General features: G+C 40.5%; 1 protein-coding gene across 2 annotated transcripts in view; it reads left to right on the top strand.

Annotated features, from left to right (window-relative positions):
* The window catches only part of ELMO1 (engulfment and cell motility 1), a 317291-nt gene that overhangs the window by 42033 nt on the left and 250933 nt on the right, over positions 1-24325 (top strand). For both annotated transcript variants that reach the window (XM_027729150.2, XM_027729149.2), the window contains exon 3: positions 10972-11121. In XM_027729150.2, coding sequence (XP_027584951.1) covers positions 11044-11121 — 78 coding nt within the window. In that variant the 5' untranslated portion in view covers positions 10972-11043. The remainder of the gene's footprint in view (positions 1-10971; positions 11122-24325) is intronic.

Genomic DNA, 24325 nt, shown 5'->3' with positions numbered 1-24325 from the left:
ATTAAATATTTGAGGCACTCTATTTGTTTTTAGGATAATAGAGTAAAGCATCACACAGCAAGTGCTGGTTCATTTTGAATGGATGTTTTGATAGAAGTTGATTGAGTTGCAGCAGCAGTCGGTGACAATTGATGTTCTGGCTCCTGGGAAGAAAACTGCCACGAGTTGTCTTGCAGAATAATGTGGCTGGCACAATTCAGTCCTCAGTGCTTGTTGCTTGTCTGGATGCATGTATTGTGGGGAGGTTAAGCTCTCAGTTCGTTTATTAGCCAATTTGGAAACAGTGAGTGTTTTGCTCATTCTTGGCATAACTGTGCATGTTCCCAGCGAGGCTGGAGCAGGAGCTTCAACCAGAGCATGGCGATGGGGAAACACAGCTGTGCCATCGTCAGCTTTTGACAGTGAGTATTAGCTCCAGTCATCTGAGGAGTCTTAGAACACCTTTGAAATGATAGTTGCTTATGAGATACTTGGAGAAACAGATCATATGTACTACAACGGTGACTTTTTAATTGATGATGACTTCTTACCTGAGCCATGAAGTAAACATATTTACTAAACTACATAGTATTTTTCATGAGTTAAGTTTCTTGTTAAAGTATTTCCACTTTTTTTCTGATAATAAGAACAGTAGACAATCATGACACCTCTCCTTAGCTTTAGCTGCAGTTAACTGCTCTCCTCTCCCCCCAATTTTTTTTTTTAATAGCTCAGCATAATAGCATAAATTAGATTCAGTGGGGGTTTCAGTTCACATGTGGGTTGTAATTTCTGAGTGAACACATTGCCTGTCCTGCTGTCCCTGCTAAAAGGGAGAGACAGTAAGCTTTTCAACTGTTGTCCGCTGCTTAAACTGCATGACTCCCTAGAGCTTATGACTCAAACCAATAAAGGATTATGTTTACATCACTCTTTCCTCTTTCCCTGGGCCATGCAGATTTTAATGTTGAACAAAGTGTGCAGTAAAATTATGGGGTGACCACAAATTGTACCCAGTGCTTGAATGTCATGTATTAGACTGTAACACAAAAGCAATTTATAGTAGTTTTCCTGTCAGAAGTAAAGTTTCTTATTGATCTTTAAAATTTTAGTTCAAATTATGGAAGACTGGAGTGTTTTTTGAATGAGTGCTCTTGGATGCCAGCTGAGAAGAGTTCTAGAGATTGTTCCTAAGTTGTAACCAACGGCTGGTTTTAATATGCTCAGAGAATCTTATTTTGGCATAGAAGGCAACCTGCTACAAAGCAGCTCTTTTTGCTCATTGTGTGCACAGTTAACTACAGAAAGGCACAATATTTAAACACAGATGGGTAGGCTAGGACTTCAAGAGTGCTTAGGGACATTATATCAGTGCTCTCAGAGAATCACAGAATGGTTGAGGCTGGAAGGGGCTACTGGAAGTCATCTTGTCCAACCCACCTGCTCAAGCAGGGTCATCTGCTACTCATTGTTTTGCAATAGAGAGATGAGTAAGGGATAGTCTCATGTTAAACTACCCAGATCTCCTGTTACCAAGTGTAACATTTAACGCAGTTTACCAAGCTTTATGCAGGACGAATCTCTCCTGGAAATGGGCTGGGTGAGCAGTGTTGGCACTGCTAATACCTTGTAGTCAGGTTTCTTCCAAGAGGTTTCTTGCGTCCCTCCAAAATACCATCCATGTTCTGGTTGTGTGAACCTGAACTTTACCTTGTACTTGGATTCTTCAGTATCTTTTTGCTTGTATTTTGCCTTACAGTGATCTTATGGTTAGTCTGGCTGTATAATTGAAGTGTCTTCTCAGGTATGCAAGTTCCTCTTGATGTAGAATTACAAACAATGGCCCCAAGGTGTGTGTCAGTATTGAAAGGGAGGGTGATGCCTCATCGGGATGTCCCCAGAACAGTGGTTCCAGGCTTGCAGGTACACAGACTGAGCAGTACTCTGCAAAGCAGAGTGGCATCAGTGTTAAGGATGGGCATATGCACAATAGTTGTTTGGGGATGTGACTGTGTCTATGTTTGTTTCCTTAATATCTCTGTATTCCTGTTTCCAAACTGAGTTTAATGATGTCTGTTATAATGCTGGCTTAGTCTCAACAATTGATATTGTTTGGAGATACAATCTCTTTAATGCAGAATAGCTCAAATTATTCCACAAATGTTAGTTATAGACAAGGTCTCTAACATTAATTGTGCCATGCTTTTTTTTTTTTTTTCTTGGCCATTACTGCTTTTCCATTTGCTGTCTTGTTTTGCTGAATTTCCTCCAGAGAGCCGCCACTGTGAAGTCCACAAGTGTTAAGGGCAAATTATTCTTTACGAATATGAGAGTGTAAGCTGGCGGAGAGTTAGGAGTCTGCAGGGGTGGATTCAGAGACTGTATAGTGCTGAGAAGTCAGGAGAACATGGGGTATTTTGACTGTTAGCTGTTTTGATGTTGCAGTAAGTATAAGAGAAACAGGGCTGGTAGGAACACCTCTGTAGATGGAGCTGCTTTCTGCTGCAAGATTTCTGACAGGTGGTTTCTTTCCTTCTCTCGTTTTTTGTCATCTTTTGTAGTGTTATAGAATGTTCTGAGTTGGAGGGGACCCACAAGGACCATTGAGTCCAACTCCTGGCTCAGCACAGGACACCCCAAGAGTCACACCATGTGCCTGAAAGCATTGCCCAAACACTTCTTGAACTCAGACAGGCTTGGTGCTGACCACTTCCCTGGGAAGCCTGTTCCAGGGCAAAGAACCTTTTCCCAATCTCCAACATAAAAACCTCCCCTGACTCAGCTTCATGCTGTGCCCTGAGGCCCTGTCACTGGTCCCCAGAAGGAAGAGATCACTGCCTGCCCTCCACTTCCCTTTGTGAGGAAGCTGCTGCCTATGATAATGACGTCTCCCCTCAGCCTCCTCCAGGCTCAACAAGCCAAGTGACCTCAGCTGCTCCTCATAGGAATTCCCCTCTAGACCCTTAACCATCTTTGTGGCCCTCCTTTGGATGCTTTCTAGGAGCTTTATCATCCTTCTTACATTATGACAGTCAAAACTGCTCATCTTTGAAGAGCAGTATCAGTGCCTGACAAAAGGTTGGTGTCTTCAAAATTTTTGTGCCCTCCTCAGGTTTGTGATATCCACCCTTTCTTTTGCTGTTTCTCTTACTTATAATGAACATTAGCCTCTGCTTATTTACTGTGGAATAGCAATATGGCTCTTTTCCATGGGGTTTTTCTATGCAGAATGGTTACTTTAGAAAATAATTCCGTTTGTTTCAGCCTTCAACATCCTGTCTAAGCCATCAGTTCACTTGTTATTTCCTCTAGCATTCACCATCTCTGTTGCCTTTTCTTCCTCCGTTTGATGACTAACTTCCTGGCAGTACCATTAGCTCCTCTGTAAGTAAGCACTGATAGGTAAAAAATTCTCTTTGTTTTTTATACTGCTGCTTCATCTTCCTTCCAGCAGGAAGTTTAGGGCTTTTTCTAACTTTGAGCTTATCTTCTTGTGTCTGTTATCTCCTTTGGGATATAGCCAGTCATCATTTTCTTGATTCGGCCTCTGCTGAAGCAAGGCAGTAAAGTGTTACCATCTTGACTCAAGATGCTCTTTTGTGTGTCCCTTCTAGCCCACTGACATACACAAATGCCAGGAAAGTACAAAGTACCACAGCCAGATCATGCCAGTAGTAAAAAAGAGGACTGCGAGTTTTTGTTATTTCTTTACAATCCTTAATTGAATTTTATTCAAAATTCACAGCACTTTTGATGAACTTTCTCTGTTTCTTTTCAGCTATTTTCAACTACTCTGTAATAAACCTATTCCCTTTCCAGTTACATTTGACTCCTTTGGAGTGTGCTTAGCTTAAACATTAAAAAGCACGACCCCTTTCCCTTCATCCCCCAAACAAAAAAAAAATTGTCTCCATCCTCTTGAGCAGTAATATTTTGCATTGCTTTATTTTGTTGTTTCACTGTGTCAATTTCCTTCTTTCATTCTTTCTGCTCTCCAACTTCCTATGCTGAAATCTTTAATTCTTTCCTTACAACTCTTAAGAAGAGCAGCACTACTGGCTGAAATTGAGGCTTCATCTCTTCCCCATTACTTCACTCCTACCTGTCAGGTTGTGTGAGGCTACCCTTAGAGGTAGGAAAAGAAAATTTTATTCAGCTGGATTTTAAGAGATATTTTTTGATGCTTGCTTCAGTTTAGAAACATTTGGAGTACAACCCAGTGATGAGAAACAACATCAAATGAAGCAGCAAGCCCTGATAAACTGTGAAAAGTTTAAGTAGTTTCTAATGTTGGTATTCAGAGTAGCATTTAATTTTGTTTCTATACTTGATACCTGCCATGGTCTTCAGATTTCATATACTAGGTAGGTACTCAGCATCTTTGAAAAATCATGCACTTTTTTGTGAAGCCTTAGCTCTTTCACTTCTGGGCTTTTGGTGTGGGGGTTGTGTTGGTGCATTTTGGTTTTGTGTTGGGTGTTTTTTGAGTTAGTTTATTATAACAACAACAGCAGCAACAACAACAATAATAATAATTTCTTTTAACTGGAATTGTCTTTTGAATACTTGAGTTTGATACTTTCCTTATCTGTAGTTCAAAGACCTCACATATAAAGGTCTTTAGTTAACAGAGCATCTTTCTGTATGGTATATGAGTGTTAATTAAATTCCCACATAGGTTCAAATAAAAACTTGAATAATGAAAACTAAGTTTTCAGTCCTCTTCTGAATTATAGACATGTAACTAAAAGTTCCTTAGTTAAAGGAGAATGATCTTCCTAGAAGCAGGGGAATACAAGCTAAAGTACCTGAGTTTTTCTGGTATGCTTCAATATGTGCTTTAGAAGCAAGACCAGACAGTCTGCTTGCTTATATTCTCAGTACATGCAATCCATTGTGTTTTCTTCCACCTTTTCTTTTGAAGCACCCGTTAAAGGCTTTTTTGCTCTCTAGTTTTAAAGAGTACTTTTTTTGAGAGTGGGCTCGCCTGTCAATGACAGTACAGCCTTAATCACATAAAATGCTTCCTAAGAAGAGGAACAAGACGACTGCGGGAAAGAGAAAATGCTTAGAATGAAATTGTGAAGAAAGGTTATGGGTATATGGGAATGAGATAGGTGACAACCACATGTTTATTAGCTCTGCTTCCTGAACAGCTTTACCAGTGGCAAAAACTGTTCTGTTCTGTACATTTTACTGCCATATTCCTAAAATCTCCTCCAATATTTGGTTTCCAGGTATTTCGGAGAGGAAAAGTATTGTATTTAAACTTGAAGGATCCAAAGTTCATTTTATAATACTATTAAATGTTACTTTCCTGAGCTAATGATGCATTATTGAACAGCAGGTTGTGAGGGTTCAACATCAAAAAAATAATCCCGTTGGGAAGCTGATGGACCACTCTGAACAATGGAAGTCTGTTGAGTAGAGTCATGTTTTCCTGCAGTGTTGGTGGCTGCTGCAGAGGGGGTAGCAGCCCCCTGGGTTGCCTGCTCTCTGAGATCGCTGCATTTTTTCTGTCTCTTACTAGAGTACAGCTCATAGCTCCTGTACAGCTTTATCTTCCATTTGTGTCAGAGCATCTGTAGATTTTATTGACATGGGTCTGCTGGGCCTTTGACTTCTGTCTAGTTCAGGGGTGAATAGTGCTGAACGGGCAACAAAAGGGAAAAAGGCAGCATGAAAGCCTTTTTATGTACACAAAGTGTACATCCAGCCCCCTGGCTTCTGTGCCCTGTTTTTATTTCTTGCAGAGATGGTAGAGCATGTTTACATCTCCTTAGACTCAGCTGTTCAGTCATGCAGTTTAACTCCAAAAATAACTCTCTTGGGGGATATTAATCCAGCAGTGGATTATCTTTCTAAAATCGTTAATCAGACTTGGTCCCCGAGGGACCTTCCAGCTGAACTTGCCACTTAGTTTCTGTTTGCTGGGGCCGCAGGAGCTGAGGGGAGGAAGCTGATGAGGTTTGACAAGAAGTGGTTACTTACGTAAGGTGCTGAGCGGAGGGACCCGTGCCTCTCCTCCTGCTGTGGGACCCTGCATGCCCAGCTGAGGGCTCAGCTCCCTGCCAGCACCTGCTGTGCCCTGCTTTGTCCTGTCACCATTATTGCCCTCACTTCCCTTCGCCTTGAGGAAACGCTATGGAAAAATCTGCCTGTGAGGGGGGCAGGGCGAGGTGGGGGGGAAATCTGTGCCAGCTCCAGGTGATTCCTATGTATGCTGCCTTTTGTCCAGGAAGGAGAAGCACGTGCTTTGTTTTATTAAATTCTCAAGTGCACTTGGTGTTCCTTCGGTTGCTTTTTGATCATTAATTTTCTTACTCAAGCTGCTCATGAAATGACCTGGCCTGCTCTTTGAATATTACATCTCTTCTGTAAAAGAAGAAATAAGCTGTTTTAGGCTTCTGTTTTCATATACTAGTAGAGCTGCAAGTCACATATCTCCTGTTAGCTTTGCATTTTTCTTCTGTCTGAAGAGTAAGAATAGAGTTTATTTCTTAAGAGACGTGCTCTGATAGCTTTAAATTATTTAAAGTACTTTGAGATCTTTGTATGGAAAGTGCCAAGGAAATTGCAAAACAAGTTTAAAGAAAAAAAAAGAAAAAGGAAGATTTCCACTGAGAACTAATTTCATACACGAATAAAATCCTGTTTTCCCCATGCAATGCATAGGTAGAAAAGGAAAATTCAATATATTTTGTGCCGAATGAATCCCTCAGAGCCAGGCAGGTAAATTGAGAGGTTGCATGTCTGTGCTGATGCATTTTTACATTAAATCTAATATACTTTGATCTCCAGCTTCACTGTTTGTTACTCTGTCTTAGTAGACCACTGCAAGCACTTCATAGCATAGTTGAAATGCATATATATAGTATATGTGGTAATAACAATAAATCACCAAATTTGCACTTTAATAGGCTAATCTGTCATAGTTCTGCAATACCACATGATGGAAGAAAGTGTGCTCAAGTGGTAGACATGTTTTGATAGTGGGGGTTTTGTCCCTCAAATTATAAAATAGTGTGCTTTTGAGCATGTAAGTTGTTTAAACACCCTCCTGGTTACAACTCCTTGCATGCATTAGGGAAAACAATGGGAATTTGCCTTCCTTTTTCTCAGACCCTTTCCTCCCCTTCATACACTTGTGCCTGCATATGCATCCTCTTGCCTTCAGATTCTGCCTTGAAAATAAATATTTTAAAAATGAGTTGCAAAGTTGCTCTTACATGTCAGTGCTTCTCAGTTCCCAGTGGGAGAGAAAAAGGAATTGCACTTGAGAAAACTCCATAACTAGACCCTTTAGTGACATCCCTATCCTTTTTACTGCTTGCCTGCTGCTGGCATAACGAAAAGCTATTGAAATCAGTTCTAGTTCTTCATTCATGTAATGAAAATTGCTTACTAAATTGGAAGCATATCACACCAGGGTGTGTGCCTTCCTTATTTTAGTGGGCAGTGTCTAGCACACTGTGTACCACTGGCATAAATAGTAGGTAATTTTGAATTGTCAGCACCTATATGAATAGTAGGTAATTTTGAATTGCAGAATTTTCTTTGCAATAATAATTTTGTGATGACAGCTAAACATCTATTTTGGCCTTAAAAAACCCAAAAAGAATATTTGCTTCTGGCATTGCTACATAGGTAGAAGGAAACTAAATTATCTTTTGGATCCTACATTGGATTCATAAGATTATGAACTAAGACAGAAAAAGTCAGCACATTTGACTAAGATGTCCACAGAGAAACAGAAAGTAAGTAATGATTTTATCTGCTTTTCAGCATTCAGACCACATTTTTATCTTTGAGTTGGTTTTCTGGTGGGAAAAATGGAAGTACACCCATTTGTATTAGTTAAAGATCTGTCACTTAGCTTTGTGTTTTATGACTGTATAAGCATACATGTAGTAATAATTATAATTATGTAGGAGATCTGTGCTAGCCTACGTTAAAACTAGTCACACTGAAATTGTCTTCTGCATGCTGTGGCAGACTTCTCTTGTGCCTTGCTTTGGAATGTAAATGCTTATTTTCCATAGCTGAATTTGATTAACTTACCATCAACTTACCTTGACTCTTCTTTCTTAAACCTTTCCTCCTACGTAACTTTTTAAGATTGCCCACAATTCACTAAAATAAAACGAGGGTTAATGCCCTCATTTGTATGGGAAAATGGAGGTTTTCTGCAAATTTATTGCTGTGTAATGTTGTTTTGTTTTTGTACTTATGACCAGTGATCATGAATCAGTGTTTTTTCTCCAGCATTTATTGTGAGCTTTGGAGTTAGTGAACCTCCAAGGGGGAAGGCATTGGGTTGCAAGATAACTTTTCTTTGCCTCTTGCAGTGAGAGATGACAATGCTTCAGACTGATTCCCTGTCTTCCTAGTCAAAAGAAACTCTTTGCCCATGCACTAGGTGGATTCTCTGTTTTTTATAGGTCTTCCTTCTATCTCGTTAGGTGTGTGGCCTACAGATGATTTTTTTTCATTAAAACTGTAGAAGAAACATGATGGGGGGAAATAAAACTTGTTGAAAATAAGGGCTTACTCATCTGAAGCTATCCTCAGTCAAGTTTGTCTGGCAGGAGCTGCTGCTGCTGCCCTTTTGTGTTGTGGCCAGTAAACTCAGGCCCTGGCAGAGGCTTCCAGCATCCCTGCTGCCAAGGATGGAGTGCCAAGCCAAAGAATGCAGGGAGAAACCTGTTGGTCAGGCATTAAGTCAGATAGCTGCAGGTGGTTTAATACCAAAATGACAGCAGACTGAGATTACCAAGGATTGCACTGCTGAGGAGATGGGAAACAGCATCACTGTGAGTTTGGGAGCAGAAGGTGCCAAAGTCTGTTTCAATTGACTGTCAAGGTGGATTAACAGCCCATTGCTGCCAACAAATCTCTCTTTTCCTCCCTTCTTCCATGTTGTACCACCTCTGGGAAACTGTTAGACTTGAACATGGTAAAAACCAGATGACCAAAAATACTTTTTTCTGGTGGTTGGCTGAGGCAGTGTTTTGTGCAGCGAGGGGAGTACTGGTGGGATCTGGAAATGGTGGGTGCGTGATTTGTCAGGGGAGAAATGGTGAGGGCTTTGCATCCTCTAAGGCTCTACAGTGTAAAAGACAGCCAAAAGTAAGTGTCTGTCTCTTCTTAATGACCAGCAAGCCAGCTGCATGCTTTAATTGTGTTTATTCCTGGTTCCTGAAACATCTACCAAATGTAGACAATATCACAGTGTTTCTTAATCACATTGTTTAGTCTTTCAAGGCACTTCCTGCAATCCAGTCTTATTTATAGACCATCCATTGTCTTATTTACTGCCTTGTGCTTTGCTTTGTGGTGATGTGCGATCCTGTCAGCGTCAGAACTGCCATTGTTGGAAATAAATTGCTGGAGTGTTAAAGTTCACAAATTGCTTTTATAGTATGTGCTAAGAACCCTATGTAGAATGTAGCAGGGCTTGCAGACTCAGAGGACTGAGTCTTTTCAGAGCAGACCAGAGGCACGCAAGAAAAAAGGCTGGATGAACTCCAACTTTGAAAAGTAGTATGAGACAAAGGTACAACATTTCTTCATAAAGGGATGATTTCATGATTTTGTTCAGGCTGATGTTCAGACAGAAGTTCATGCTTCTGCAGTTGAATAAAGGTTGTTACACTGGGTTAGTTGAAGCAGCAACTGAAGGTGGTCAGAGCCTTTTCTTACCTGTACCTGTTTGTGGCTTTTGGATGTCTGGTATACTCAGCCAGCTCCTCTCCTTGCCTTAGCTTTTTCAAAGGGTCTATGTGCAAGCATGTGTCCATGCTTTCACCACTTCCTTCTCTTTTTCTGCTAAGAGGAAGCGGGGCTGCGCCTCTGGGGATTTCTGCAGATTCTGTTGTTTTGTCGTATGTGATGGCACTTTGCTGGGTCTCAGCAGAGTATGCGGGAAGCGTCACGGTTGGCATGGAGGGCTACACAAAGCAAGCAGGAACCTCCCTGTCTGCAGCAGGGTGCATGGGTTGCTGTGTCTGAGAATTGCAGAGCTTTGCTACTAGAGAGAGTGTCCTGCTACCACTGAGCTGGGAGAGGGGTGCAGGTTTGTTTGCAAGCCCAGCGAGGTGCTACACCCTCTTGAAAAACATTTGTTGTTGTTGTTGTGAGGTTACAAACTTTGATGAGTCAAAGGAGACAGAACTTGGTGAATCAAAAGAGACAGAACTTAAATTCTGCAAAACCTGAGGATTTAGTTCTTCCCCTTTCCTCTCCTTCCCCCAGATTCACAGCCTGCACTATTTGACATGAGATCCTGTAGATACTTATCGCAGAACTGTGACGTCTTATGTAGCTGATTATATCACTGTGAATGCATACTATATCCTTGTGTATTCACGTGTCTGAGATGTACCACAGAGAAGTATTTATATATGGGTATCTCTGGATCCGTTAGGTGAGGATGTGTCTGTGTATATATATGTGGAAACTGCTGTGTGTTCTGCCTTCTTCCTGACATGCTGGTTGCTATAGTGCAGTGATCTATTTGTGAACACCCAGAAGATCATTGCTATAGTTAAAAGAAACAGTGTTTCCTGGCCATAACTTCCTGGGCAATCTCTTTGCCTGGAGCACCAGCGTTAACTGATTTGATCGCATTCCCTGGGACTCCAGGAGTGACACTGTAACAGGAGCTTCCTCTAGTTTGTCACTTTTCCCCACCGCATATTAAATAATATTTAAAAATAGTTTTTCTATTTAAATCTAATGCATGCCTATTATTCACCGTACATTTCAGTGCTTCAGCCATCTTTCTAACAGACTGTCGAGCTGTGCAGTGTGTCGTGGCATTGTGTCCTGTGTTCGCTTCTCTAATATCTGCCATTCTTCCACTCTTGCACATACATACACACATACATTTTCATTCACCTGCCCAGCCAGGGGTAATGTAGGAGACTGAAGTGGCAGCGCTGGAGTTCTGTCTGAACTGCCGTATTATTCTTTTTTTTTTTCTCCCTGCAGGTGTGAATGAGAGAGACTCTCTGCAGTATTTAGTGTCCAGTTGTACTGGCTCCGGTGAACAGCAGCGTCGCAATGCCCCCTCCTGCTGATATAGTGAAGGTGGCGATCGAGTGGCCAGGTGCCTACCCCAAGTTAATGGAAATAGATCAAGTAAGTGTCTGTGTAACCTGTGTTCAGCTACCCCTGTGCATAAATAAGCTCGTCTCTGCATGTCTGCGTCTCTGCTTTTCTGTTTACTTCCATGCACAAGTATTTTTTCTGTGAGTGCATGTGGGGTGGAAGGCATTTTTTATAAGGGGTGTAACCCTCTTCCTCTCTTACTACTTAAGGGTTTTGATGTGTTTAGCTGGTTTCTTAATTTACTTTTTCTTTTAGAACAGCTGCTTAAATAAGGCATTTTCTGCTTGTGTGACCCACTTAACACTTTTGTGCCTTAGTTTGTTCAACTGTAAAATTGTGGTAATGTTGTTACCTCTGGGTGGAAAGTCTTCAAATTTCTAGTCAGTGCTTTGCATTTGGAGTAGAATCATACTGAATGACTGCAGCAAGTGCAGATTTTGGAACTTCAGTAGTAGTGCACAGTGAGCAGGAGAATCTTTGCTGTTCCATACAGAAATCTGAGGGGTTATTCTGTTTAGCTGGTTAGTTCTAATGCAGTGGCCCCATAGACTGATTATATTCAGTGTACAGAAGTTAACAAATTCAAAATTTTGAATTAAAAACTCTTTTTAGGAAATTAGATGTGGGGGGGAAACAAACCAAATCAAGTTATACAAGTGCCGTGTTTTATATTCTGGACTTGGCTGAGATTTTTTTGTGGCAAGTGTATTAAAAGGAACCTCTTTAATATTTAACAGCTTACCGATAACATTTTGAAACCCTACAGCGTTACCTGTTTAGAATTATTATTACTTCTGTAAATATTATTCTGAGTTAAAAAAAGCATTTCATAATGTGTTTTAGGCCCTAGTGTGTCTGGGGACTTAGTATATTATAAAGTTCTATTGGAGAGGAGAGCATTTGAATTCACACTGAAAATGTTTTACTGTAATGGGTTCATAATTTCTTCATGCAGTGCAATCAGTTTCACTTATAGTTAACTATTTTGTGGCACATGCCTGGGAAATTCCTATGTGAAATTTGGAGAATCACGGTACTAGAGGAGAGCTGGAATAACAGCAGTCCAATTTTTAGCAGTCTGAAAGCCCCATTAGAGGAAAAGGGAGTTCCCAAGTGAAATCAAACTTTCTAGTTTGATTTTTTGACCTGCCAAGGTTTTCCATTTTCATTTGCTGAAATTTTTCAGTAGGCAAGGTAGAAATCTTTTGCCTTCTGGAGTGAAGAATGTTTTGCTTTTTCCTTCTTATATAGCAAATGGTAGACACTGCACACTGTGTTCAGGAAAAGAGGCATGTTAGTCATGATGAACCAAGTACAGTGGGAACAAAACTGAACAAATATTATGCAGTCTCCTTCCAAACAGCAGCAAAATAATACCAAAGTGATTGGTTTTAATTTACAAAATAGCTTAAAGGAACTCTCATAAAACCCTCATACCTTATCTGAAATATTAGCTTACTTTCCTGAAACCTTCATTTTACTTTTATTATGTAAGACTTAGAGGAGACAAGAAAGATCAGTGCTGACGTATATTGGGTAGAACTGTTCAACACAACCTGCAAGTTGTCTGCAAGCCACTTCATGGGGAGGAGGAGGAAGAGTGAGAGCAAGTTTGAAAGGTAGAAGACTAACAGCAGCCTTCTCGTGATGCAGAGGGAAATGAAGGAATGAAGTTTGAGGGTGACATCCGTCACCTTTCTGACATGGAATGATGGGAAAGAAACATGCCTTCCTACTGCCCACACACACAAACACATTTACCTTTTCAAGGTTGGGAGCAATGTGGGAATGAACCCTGAAAACATATACGGTGATACATGCTTCTAAGCACACAGCTCTGCTTTTGATTCACTTAATGCTAACTTTTCCCCAATCTGTTTCCTTTAAAACATCTATTCAGTTGAAGAGCTGTAGTGGAGGAGATGATTCATACCTCAGATGGCTAGCTGTCAGAGATGATAAAGGGGAGGAGAGAAAAGGAAGGCAGAAAAGAGGAATGACTTACCCATTGACCAGACACTGCAGCCAGTGCCTGTCTCCCAGGTGGGATCTACTTATTTAGCCACCACTTAACATATATTCAGAAAATTCTAAAAGCTTTGCCATACCAGTTTCCTCCCTCTCTGATCCCTTACCAAGAAGAAAAACAATATTTAAAAGAACATCACTATATTATAATTTTTAAAAGAGCAACAAAAACCCCTCACCTTGCATGATGCAACTTCTTTATCTTTCAGGGTACTAAGGGTATTCCAGAAATTGAAGTACAAATGCCATATAAGAGATCAGAAGAAAATCTGGGAGTTTTTTTGGGTTACTTGTTGCATATACTTGGAAGCACTTATTTATATTCTGTTGCACTTTATCCCAATTTACCTGCTGTGTACATGCATGTTTTGCTTAGCAATGAAGAGACTATTTTCAAAGTGAGGAAATGTCACCATGAAACCTGAGCAATTGACAGTGGGATAGTGGAAGATGTTGGGCCTGAAAAGAACTCATGAGTATTTTTTCCACCAAATGTTATTAAATTTTACATTAAAAACCTCCTCTTCAGATGCATGACTTCTGACAATCTGGACTTCAGGAGGCACAGGGCTTTTTCAAGTTGAGGCTTCCCACTAAATATCTATAGGTTTGTCAGTCTGGGTTCATCGATGATGGTTTTAACTTTAATCATACAAAATTAGTCTCAGTTAGAGAGATTCTATGCCAGAAAAACTAATATATAATTAAGTGCCTTTTGGAACCTGTGCTTGCTTCCAGTGAATGAGAAAAAAGGTTTTCTGCTCATTCATTGCCATGTACTATTTGATGTTAGGGTTTTACAACTGCTTTTTTTTTCTGGAAAGTTGCTTTAAACAAGGAGGGCAAAACTGCCTATTGTTTATTACTCTCTCTCTCTCTCTCTCTTGCCAGGTGGGGACTAATTAAGTTGCAGTAAACCTAGCAGCTGGCTGATGCCTGTATGCATTAAAACTGATTTTAAATCATGTGCAAGCTTATGTACTTTTGTGCTTTCTCCTTGAGAGAGTTGATTGAATACAGTTACTCTCTTCTACAATACTTGTTTTGGTTTGGTTTTTTGTTTGGTTTTTTTTTTTTTAAATTTGGTTTCCTTCCCACTTCCACCATTTTCCTCAATTATAAATTTGAAAAATAGCATCTAGACTCTTCCCCCCTGCATAAATCTGTACTAGCAGTGTTAAAACTGTGGTCTAAATTAATTTTTAATGAAAAGATTTGATTACGACTTTAAGACCTGGGTATAGGGATGATCTTTCACTCTGAAGTCTTCCTGTTGTGTAAAGGGAGGAATAGAAATGAGTTGGTGTCTGAATTTGCATCCGGAACTTATTGTGGACTTTTTAGGGATGCAGTCTGGGGAAGAAATGAATGGTAGATGCTGACTGTCTGTTGTCTTTTTCTCCCAGTCTTCTGGCTAATTATTCTCGAAGATCTTAAAAGTAAGGCTGCACAGGCTCTGTACAGGTGAACCAGGATACTGGCTAGTCTATTCTGTCTTCTCTTTATTTGTCCTGGAAATAGCCATTTCATAAGAGGATGTTATTTCTTGTGTTCACATGAAAAATTGCATGCTTTAATTTGTGCCCATTATGTATAACTCATTCTTAGCTGTTGGGGTTTTTTTACAGCACAGATTATTTTAGGTAAGCCAGTGCTAGTTTTAGGTTACCTGAATACTTTGTAGATTTACAGTTTCACTGTTCCTGCTGCAGGGGAATCAGCTTCCACGAGAGGCACAAAATGGATATTTGAGGACGATATCTATTTTGGCTTATCCCATTTAAATTCACTCTTGTATGTTAACACAAGTTGTAATAAAACCTGATTTCTCTAAGCACTGGGATGAACTTCCTCAGCATTGGAGGTAAACAACTGTTTCTACAGAAAGGAACAGTTTATGATTACACTTGGCCATACAGTCTCTTCCTCCAGGTTTACTTTTATCTATAAGGTCATTAAACATGGATTAAATTAGCAAATGTGAATCTTTCTGCTAGCAAAAAAAAAAAAGCTGTGTTTTCTTTTCAAAGCACAAACCTGTTACAGTGGGCAAAATTTACAGGAGTACTGTCATATGATAATTTCATGTTAATACAAGTGCAGCACATGAGAGGAACCACAGGCTGCTTTACATTTATGTTCTGTCTAATGTTTAGATTTAGTCAGCAATTTTATCTTTCAAGAGTGTCTTTCAAGTTATCTCTTCTGGTTGTTTTTTATTTCTTTATAGAAGTTATTGTACTTCATCATCATCATGGCTAGGCTTCGCGAACGAAGATTTGGGAAGGGCTCTACCCAGATTTGTTACAAGTGCGTTGGTAGCTAAAAAGGCCAATGTGAGATAGACAAGTCCGATTGCAAAAGGCACAGCAGAAAGACTCCTTAGGTGGTATATTCTGCAAGGCACGATTCTTTCTGCGTTGTTTTTTCTCCTCGAGAGTGATCCTGCATGCGTTCTCAAAGGAAGCAGCAGCATTAAAGACAGTGTGTCTCCAGACCTCCTGATTGGAGGCCAGAGTAGACCAGTTATGGTGATCAATATGGCCAAGGCTGAGATGTTGTTTCAGGGAGTCCTTGTATCTTCTCTTCGGGGCTCCTCTCTTGGGACAACCGGTGGCAAGTTCACCATAGAGCAAGATCTTAGGAATGCGGTGGTCCTTCATCCTTGAGACGTGCCCTGCCCAGTGCAGCTGTGTTCTCAGCAACACGGCCTCAATACTCGTAATTGCTGCTTGTTCTAGAACAGACGTATTAGTAACATAGTCTGACCAGTGGATGTTTAGGATTGTGTGGAGACAGCATTGATGGAAGCGTTCTAGGTAGTGGCAGTAGATGACCCATGATTCGGATCCATATAAAAGCACAATGGTTTTGTAAACACTGATCTTTGTACTTTTCTTCAAGTGTTTATTTCACCAGACTCTTTTATGGAGTCTTCCAAAAGCACTATATGCCTTTGCTAACCTAGTGTCTATCTCCCCGTCAGTCTTACCATCTGAGGAGATGAGGCTACCTAGGTAATTAAACTGCTGGACTGATTTGAGCTCTGATTGGCCAATGGTGATATGGGGATGATGGAAGACTTCCTGAGGTGCCAGTTGAAAGAGAACTTCAGTCTTCTTTAAGCTGACTTCCAGCCCAAAGAGCTCAGCAGCATCTGCAAAGCAGGATGTTAAACGCTGCAGGGCTGCTTCTGTGTGGGCAACAAGGGTGGTGTCATCAGCATAAAGCAGCTTCCAGACAAGATGGTTTAAGGTCTTGGTGTGGGCCTTCAGTCGCCTTAGGTTGAATAGACTTCCATCAGTACGGTATCAGATGTAGATACCGTCCTGATCATCGAGGTCTGCCATGGCCCTTTGGAGCACCATGCTGAAAAAGACTGTGAATAGGGTTGAAGCGAGAACACAGCCTTGTTTCACACAACTGGTTTTTAGAAAGGGCTCAGAAAGTGCATCGCCATATCTGACTTGGCCGTGCTGATCCTCATGAAGTAAGATGATCATTTTAAGGAACTTGGAACACTGTACTTCACCGCATATTAAAAGAACACCAATAAGGCTTTATTTCTTTTAAGGGGAACTTTCAGACCTAAATCTGGACCCTTGGGCATTGTTAATTGATTTAGAACAGTGTTTCTCAAACTGTGAGGAGAAATGTAGTTCAAAAAGGATTGTGAAATTCTTAATTAGAGAAAAAAAAGTGGCACATCGCTTCTGCCATGTGTGTAGAGTAAGAATAGCTGGTTTCTGCAAGTGCTGTCACTAGTAATAGCAGTGTACTGATACAAACCTAGCATCGCAAGTCTAAACATATACAATATTAGTGAGCACCAGCATCATTCAAGTGGTGAAGAAGAAAATGATATTGATGTCTTGCTGTACCATAAAGTGTTGCTCCCTGTGCTTCATTATGGCTCCAGACTCTGACTCCCACAAAATCAAAGGGTTTAGTGCTGAGAGGATGAAGGAAGAGAGGGTCTCTTGTGTCTTTCCCACAAACTTGCAAATTTTTATGAACTCTTACCTAGAAAGTGTAATGGTGCTGCAGTAGCTGTAACTAGTAATGCTTTTTGGTATGAATATTGTAAAGATTTCCAATGTTATTGCACATCCTGAGTTTAAAGTAGTTAAGGGAAATGTCAGTGCCTTTAACAGCTTACAAGGTCTCAGCTATTTGAAGAGAGAGGACTATGAAGTAGCTTGTGGGGAGGGAAAAAAAATTAAAAAAAAATCTTACACTGACTTACAAAAGTGTTCCTTGCTTGGGTTTGCTAGCAGCACCTCCTTTCTGTGAGATTGAAGAAGAGAGTTAGTACTTGAGTTTGGCCGCTGCAGCTGTATCTCAGCCATTCTGAAGGAGGATGTTGGTTGCTGCTGATGGAGGGTCGTGGGTTCGAGCCCCATGTTGGGCGCCAGATAGAACTTTTGAGGCAAAGGCCTTCAACTGAAAGCTGCCCAAGATGTTCTGACTCAGGGGTGAATCCCCTGAGGAAGGGACCTTCATGGGGGTCTTACACTCCATGGTATGACATGGTGAAGCGAGTTTTGTCCCTGCTACGCAGCCCACGGAAGAGAAGACCCTCGCTTGGAGTTGAAGGGCCGAGGGGCTTGGAGACCCTCCCCCTTGTGTGTACTGGCAGAGATCCAGCTACAGCTGCTGCATGAAAGAAGAGAGCCTGCTGCCCTAGAGACACTGCTGCTCTGAAAGTAGAAAGGATCCCTTCCTTCTTCCCTCCTGGACTTTTATTTGGAAGGGAGAAGAGATTTGATCCATTGTAAATACTGCTTTATCATAATAGAGATAGTTAAGATTGTATATGATGTATTGTAATATTTATTTGTACAGTGTTTGTAATATAATCCCTTCCCCCCATTCTGAGTCTTGTGTGGTGTCTGGAAAACCCATCTCACACTGGGTTGAGATGAGGGAGGGGGGCTTGGACTAGGGAATTGGATTTTGGGGCTCTCAAACCATGATACTTACTCAAAGATAGATGAGCCAAAAGGTGGTTACCTATTCAAAAAGAATTGAAAAACATTCAGGTAGCTTAAGCTAATTTGCTAAAGGTAAGGCTTACATAAAATCAATTTTTAGGTGCTAAACAGATGCTAACAATCATCAAATGAGTTTTATTTCTCCTTGTACCTGTCATATTTCAGCTTGACAAAATCAAAGATGAAACTGTTCAAGCAGATGCTAACTGGCATATAAAACATAGTGAAAATATTTGATAGTTTTCTAGTACTTGCAATTTTGTTACCATCAGGGATTATTAATAGAATTGGTAAGGAAATTGTACTCACTATCTTAATGTGTTTGGTTTTTTTTTTCATTTTCTTTGTTGGACTAATGAAAGGTCTCAATTTTTTATTTTTATTTATTTTTTAGAAGCTGTTCAACAGCAAGAATAACCTTGGAAACAATAATCCAGACATTTTAGTGCATTGGATATAATTCTGTGCACTAACACTGTGCTTTGTTAACATCATATACCAATTATTGTTAAAAGCAATAGATTTTGGAAAATATAATTTCTTTTCTTACAGAACTGTGGCATTGGAGTATTCATCATTAGACCTCCAGTTCTTTGATGTGGTGGCAGGCCAGCCATCTTGGATAAAAAGGGCTATGTTATTGTCACATTTAACATTTTATTAGTCTGTCTTGTCCAAAGCCATTTTCCCACTGATTGGTTGGAGTCTTTCAAGACTGTGAACTCGTGTCCTGTGGTGTGTGGCTGGAACCTCATCACTGAAAAATACATAAAAATTCTGTCTTACTACTTCTATTTAATACAGATACCGCAGCAAAGCTTAATAGGTGGAAGAGGAAATAGCTGTGGAGAAGGGTTAGAAATTATAAAAGGGACGGGTAAATAATTAGAAATGTTTAGTGAATTGCAGTCTGATGGATACAATTAATGCTTTCTACTTGGTGCTATTTTCTAGGTTAAGAAATTTAAATGCAGTAGACAGTAAAATATACATATATTTTTTGTTGTTAAATAGATGTGCAAGTAGAGCCAGGTTATACTTAAAGTCCTGTAGAAATAGTGTCCCAGTGTTCCTGATCTCCAACGTAAAGGAAGTTAAGGAAGTAATATTTTAGGAAAGAGATAAAACACTTTGTTAATTCTGTCCTTGATTTTTGTGGGCTTTTGGGGTTTTTTTGGTTGGTTGGTTTTGGGTTTGGTTTGGTTTGTCTCTTTTTTTTCTTCCTGTCTCTGATTTTGCTAGCTCTATAGTGCTAGCCAGAACCTCCCCATTGGAGCCTGAATTTTACTGCCTCCAACTGATGGCATTTTCAAGATGAAGGCTAAACACGACTCTAAGATTGTTGCATCCATAAACTTTTTTAAGAATCAGCAGGTGTCTCATCTCTTAAGTTAATTCTGCTGTATCTAAAGGAAATGTGTAATGACCAGATTCCTGGAGTTATGCACCAATGAATTAATTCACATTCTGACCAGCTGGAGTATCCAGGTGCACTTTAGGATTCACTTCCTTATAGAAATCCAAGATTGTAGTACAGGAGAAACTAATACTAAAAATCCCATTATATAAATTTTTTGTGGCTTCATTTAGAAATTTCTACCCTGATAGGACAGCAGTGTGTCAATAATGAGCTGTAGGTTTGGGATTTCTTCATTCAGTCTTCAAAGGTGTTCTCTCTTAGTAGGTTGTGTGAAGAACCACATCTTAAAGCCCTGGTTTGTATTTTAAACTGTATTTTAGCTGTATTTCAATATGTGGTGCAAGTATATTGCGTGCAAACATGCTGTAACCCACAGCTGAAGTAGGTGCTTCGTAACTTTTCAGTACTCTTGACTGGGAGTTTTTGGTGTCCCTGTTTATATTTGAGGAAACAGGAAATGTTATGGCTTGTTAGGACACTAGATGAGGAGTAAGAACTATCTGTAAAATTCTGTTTGGGGTTTTTTTTTGTTTGTTTGGGTGTTTTGTTTATTTGAGATTTTTTGTTAATAATGTTATATTTTGCTGCTTCCTTGTTGTACGGTCACTGTAACATCCTACACATATGATCCCTGAGTCAATCCTTAGATCTGGTGAAATGCTGACTTAGGAGTGAGGATCTCTTTGGAGGTGAGAAGAGAGTAAGTGAGGAAGCTGCAGCTGAGAGTGAAGTGGGAGAAGACATGAATACCTGGTCTTCCCTAAGTCTTGTGCTCTCTGCAGAACCCCAGCTGCTATATTTATACCAAAGTGTTGCTACTGACGTGTTAAAGCTACCACTTTAAGAGCTGTGAACTAAGCTGACAAAAGCTCTCTCCCATCAGCAGCTGCACTTGTTGAGGATTTTGCCTGTTGACTCTGCGGTGTGACTGTTTCCTGCCCTGAGTTGTGATGCTGCACTGACAAAACTGTGTTGTTGACCAGACCTTGGCTGGGTTTTATGGTATCTGTTACTACAGCATTGAGGTGTCCGCGTTCTCAGGTATTCACTCTCTCTGGTGCTCCCCTGAGTTAGGGAAATCCTCTCCTTCGTCTTTTACAGATGCCTGATGATTGATTAACAAGTCTGGTCTAACCAAAACTCCATTGTAGTCAATGGAGAGAAGTGATTCCTAAAGTTTAGAGCAGGATGAGGAGGCTGGAATCCAAAGCGCTCCAGTACTTCCACCTTACAGAAGACCTTGCCTCTTACACTATGAGAAACCAGTGAAGTAGTGAATGAAGGATCCAGGTGTCCTGGCATCTGTTGTTTGCCAATGGACAGTCCTACTTCTAATTCTGTGGGCTCTTTTCCATGACAGTAACAGACGAAGCCTCCACTGATTGTGAAAGAGATTTTTCTGGTTTTTTTGTAGCCATTTAAAAGACTTTTGCACTGAAGGATTTGTTAGTAGAATGATAGCATTAATTATAAGACAAAATGGTATGTTTACTGGCTTGAAATTCTGTTTTTTGACAGAGGCATAGATACCTTTTTTTTTTTTTTCCTTAATGCTGAGTATTTCCCACTAACAGATGTGCTGCATCTGTGCTTTTTTTTTCTTTTTTTTTTTTTTGGTGATAGACTTGAAGATAGCAAGGGTTAAGTGTTTTCTTGTTACTTCTGTGGTTAAAAGGTGTCAGATGGGAAGAGTGATGTCCCAGTCATGATCCAAAGAACCGAGAAACTACAACCCAACAAACAAACTTTAAGGAAAGAAAAAGGAATGAATCTCTCTTAGCTATGTGGAAAGGAAAGGTATCCAGACTTGGCCTAAAATAAACCTATATACAATTTTCTGATATAGCACAATCAGAGTATAGCAGAAGTGCATATACAATACAGGTTTCTGCCCACATTTAGGCTTCTGTCCTGTTTGCAGTTTGCCATTGCACATACACACACACACTTGCTATTTGATCTAGAAGTGCTTTAAATCCAAGTTGGTATACTGGTGGCTTGAACTGGATCTAGGGCTTGGTCAGCACTAGCATATTGGATATTCTTTGCTTTCCTTTGCTCATCCCATGACTTCTCTGGAACAAAACAGTGGCCTGGACTCACCTAGCCTACACTCTGACACGCCTGTGCTTTGTACTTCCTGGTGACTGGTTCCCTATGGGTCCTCCATAGGTATAGGCATGAAAGGATGAAACTGGTGAGGAAATTGAAGTGGGAAATCTCAGTCTCTGTTCTGCAAGTTACTTTAGAAGTGCTACCAAATATTGCAAAAGTAACAAGAGCAGGTACTCAAGAAGACAGAGTTAGGGATGTGTGTGCATCTTAGAACACAAAACTTGTAGACATGATGTGAGACACAGGTGAGCACAGAAGGAGTGACCAGGTATTACTGCATGGTGAATGTCATTAGGGGTACAGCTAGCCAGCATCTCGGACACCTGTGCTAACCAGTCAGTGCACATAAACCTTTACCAGGTGCATAAATTCACATTAGCTCTGGTGCTGCCTATGCTCTGTATCATTGTCAGGATTCTCCCCTTTTATGCAGATCAGTAAGTTGCAAGGCCATAATACCCCCCTGTCCTTTCCCACTTGATTTCAGCTATCAATTTAATACCTACCCTAGGAAAATAATTTTGTACTAACCAATGTGTTCAGTGCAGATACTGTGATAAGTCAGATGAAGAGGTCATCTCCTGTAGGGAGCGCATGGTTTACTTTGATCTGTGTTATTTTGTGCATTAAAGCTACAGTCTGGTCTTCCTAGAGCTTTAAATGAGCATCTCAGCATGTGTAAAAGCACACTTCATTCACACTAGTCTAGGAGAGGACATGGAGACAAAAAGTAAAACAAAACCAAAATATGCTAGCACAAAAAATTTCTGTGAAGGAAAATCTTTGAAATATTTTTCGACTGATTGTAAGGAATTCTTTGCAGTACATTGACCAATAAGGTACATTTGACTTTTTGGAACTGTAAATGCAGCAGAGATACGTAATTTTCCTTATACGTAATTTTATTAAGATTAAGGTAACAAGGCCTTCAAATCTGTTCTCTTTAACATCAGGCAAATATTTAGAGCGGGGGGGGGGGAATGTCTTTGAATGGCCTGCCAAGTGGATGTACTCTGCAGAGAATGGAGATAGACTTTTACCTCATTTTTCATGGTTCAGAAAGAAAAAAAGGAAATATAACAGCTCACTTTTCTTTGTCTTCTAGTACTGCTACATTCCTATACGTGCAGTAAACAGTCGGGTCCATTCACTGCTACCCAAACATAGTTATGTGTCTTGCAGCTTTCACTAGGAGGACTGCGAAAGGGATTCTGGAGGTGGCTGTCAGCTGGCTGGGAAGGGGCCGCGGGAGGTGGTCGCTCATCCGCCTGTCACTCCCAGAGCAAAGAAGGGTTTTATTGGCAAGCAGGCCTGGCTGTGCGCAGGCAGGGTGGCAGGACTGCTGCTGCTGTCAGCTCAGAGTGCTGCCGGCCCAGAGTCTTCCCACAGCCTGTGCTTGCCATCCAGGCTCTTCCTGGGTGATGGCAGAGGGAATCATAGCAGCCACTGCCTGCTTTCAGTGTCATCCCACTTGCAGCTGTGAACAGCATGCTACTGACAATTTATCTGCCTGGTAGAGAAGCGGAAAGAGTTTTGTCTGGAGACTTACGTGTAGAGGGAGTGCAGCCCAAGGGATTATTAGGAGCAGCAGCTTATTAGCATTGCAGTGGTATTTATTTTACATTTATTAATTTGTAAAGTGTTATCAGATCACCAACTGCAAATTCTGTATCCCAGAAGAGTTCCACCTTTTTTATCCTGTTGATTTTTCTCATCAGGAATTATGCTTAGTCACATCAGTGCCATAGCAGTAGTGTCATAGGAGGGCAAAGCTGTACCATAAGAAGCTGGCTTTAATATTGTTAATAGTTTTTATTATTGAGGATCTATTTGTTGCTTTTTTAACTGTTCCTTACAGGTTCTAATTGACTTGTTGTGGGGGTTTTATGTTTGGGGTTTTTTTCCCAAGTTTTCAGTCTCAAATGACATATAATAATGCAAATGTGGTATAGAATAGGAAAAGGGGAAAGGAGATGAATAGAATTGACAAAGGACATAAAAGTTGATGGTGTAGAGAATTTAGAAGTACCAAAATAATGATTTGGAAAGTAATTTATCCAATCTTCCCAGTATTTATATTATTGCTAAGTTTGGTTATTACAGTGTCTTTTTGTCATAGTTTCCAATGGGAAACTATAGGTCCTGTGGGAAATAATGGGGAGGAGAGGCAGTTAGTCTTTTTGTCCTCCATTGTATTGAATCTGCTAGATGATTTATGTTTACTTTATAAAAGGAATTAATAACCCAGATAAAATTTTGTCAAAATATGGAAATATCAAAACAGGACCCACAGTAGCATCTGGAGGAGAAGGGCATGCAGCCTACAGAGCTGTGTGCTCTACCTGGCAATAGTTTACCTACAGGCTGGCAAACATGTGCTGGATGGCAAACTGGAGTTAACCAGCTCCAGATAAACATGCTCCCCTCTCTATCCCTCCCAAAAAATGGGGGTTTCTTTTTTGGGGGAACGATAGAGGGAAGAGAGCAGTTGGAAGCAGGGATTGCTTTCACAGGATTGCAGAAGCTGAAAAAACCCTTGTGAAGGACAACAGGTCAAAGCAGCTGCACATAAATTATACAGTAATCCAGACTGAGGAACTGATCAGTCCAAAAAACTGTGGGGGGCAAACCCCACACTTTCTATCTCACGTGAACTGCCTGATCTGCTTCGCAGTGT

The sequence above is a fragment of the Pipra filicauda genome, unplaced genomic scaffold (assembly GCF_003945595.2).
Source record: "Pipra filicauda isolate LSUMZ 115617 unplaced genomic scaffold, ASM394559v2 scaffold233_size1220752_pilon, whole genome shotgun sequence".
Taxonomy (NCBI): Eukaryota; Metazoa; Chordata; class Aves; order Passeriformes; family Pipridae; genus Pipra; species Pipra filicauda.
This window is presented reverse-complemented; position numbering and strand designations above follow the sequence as displayed.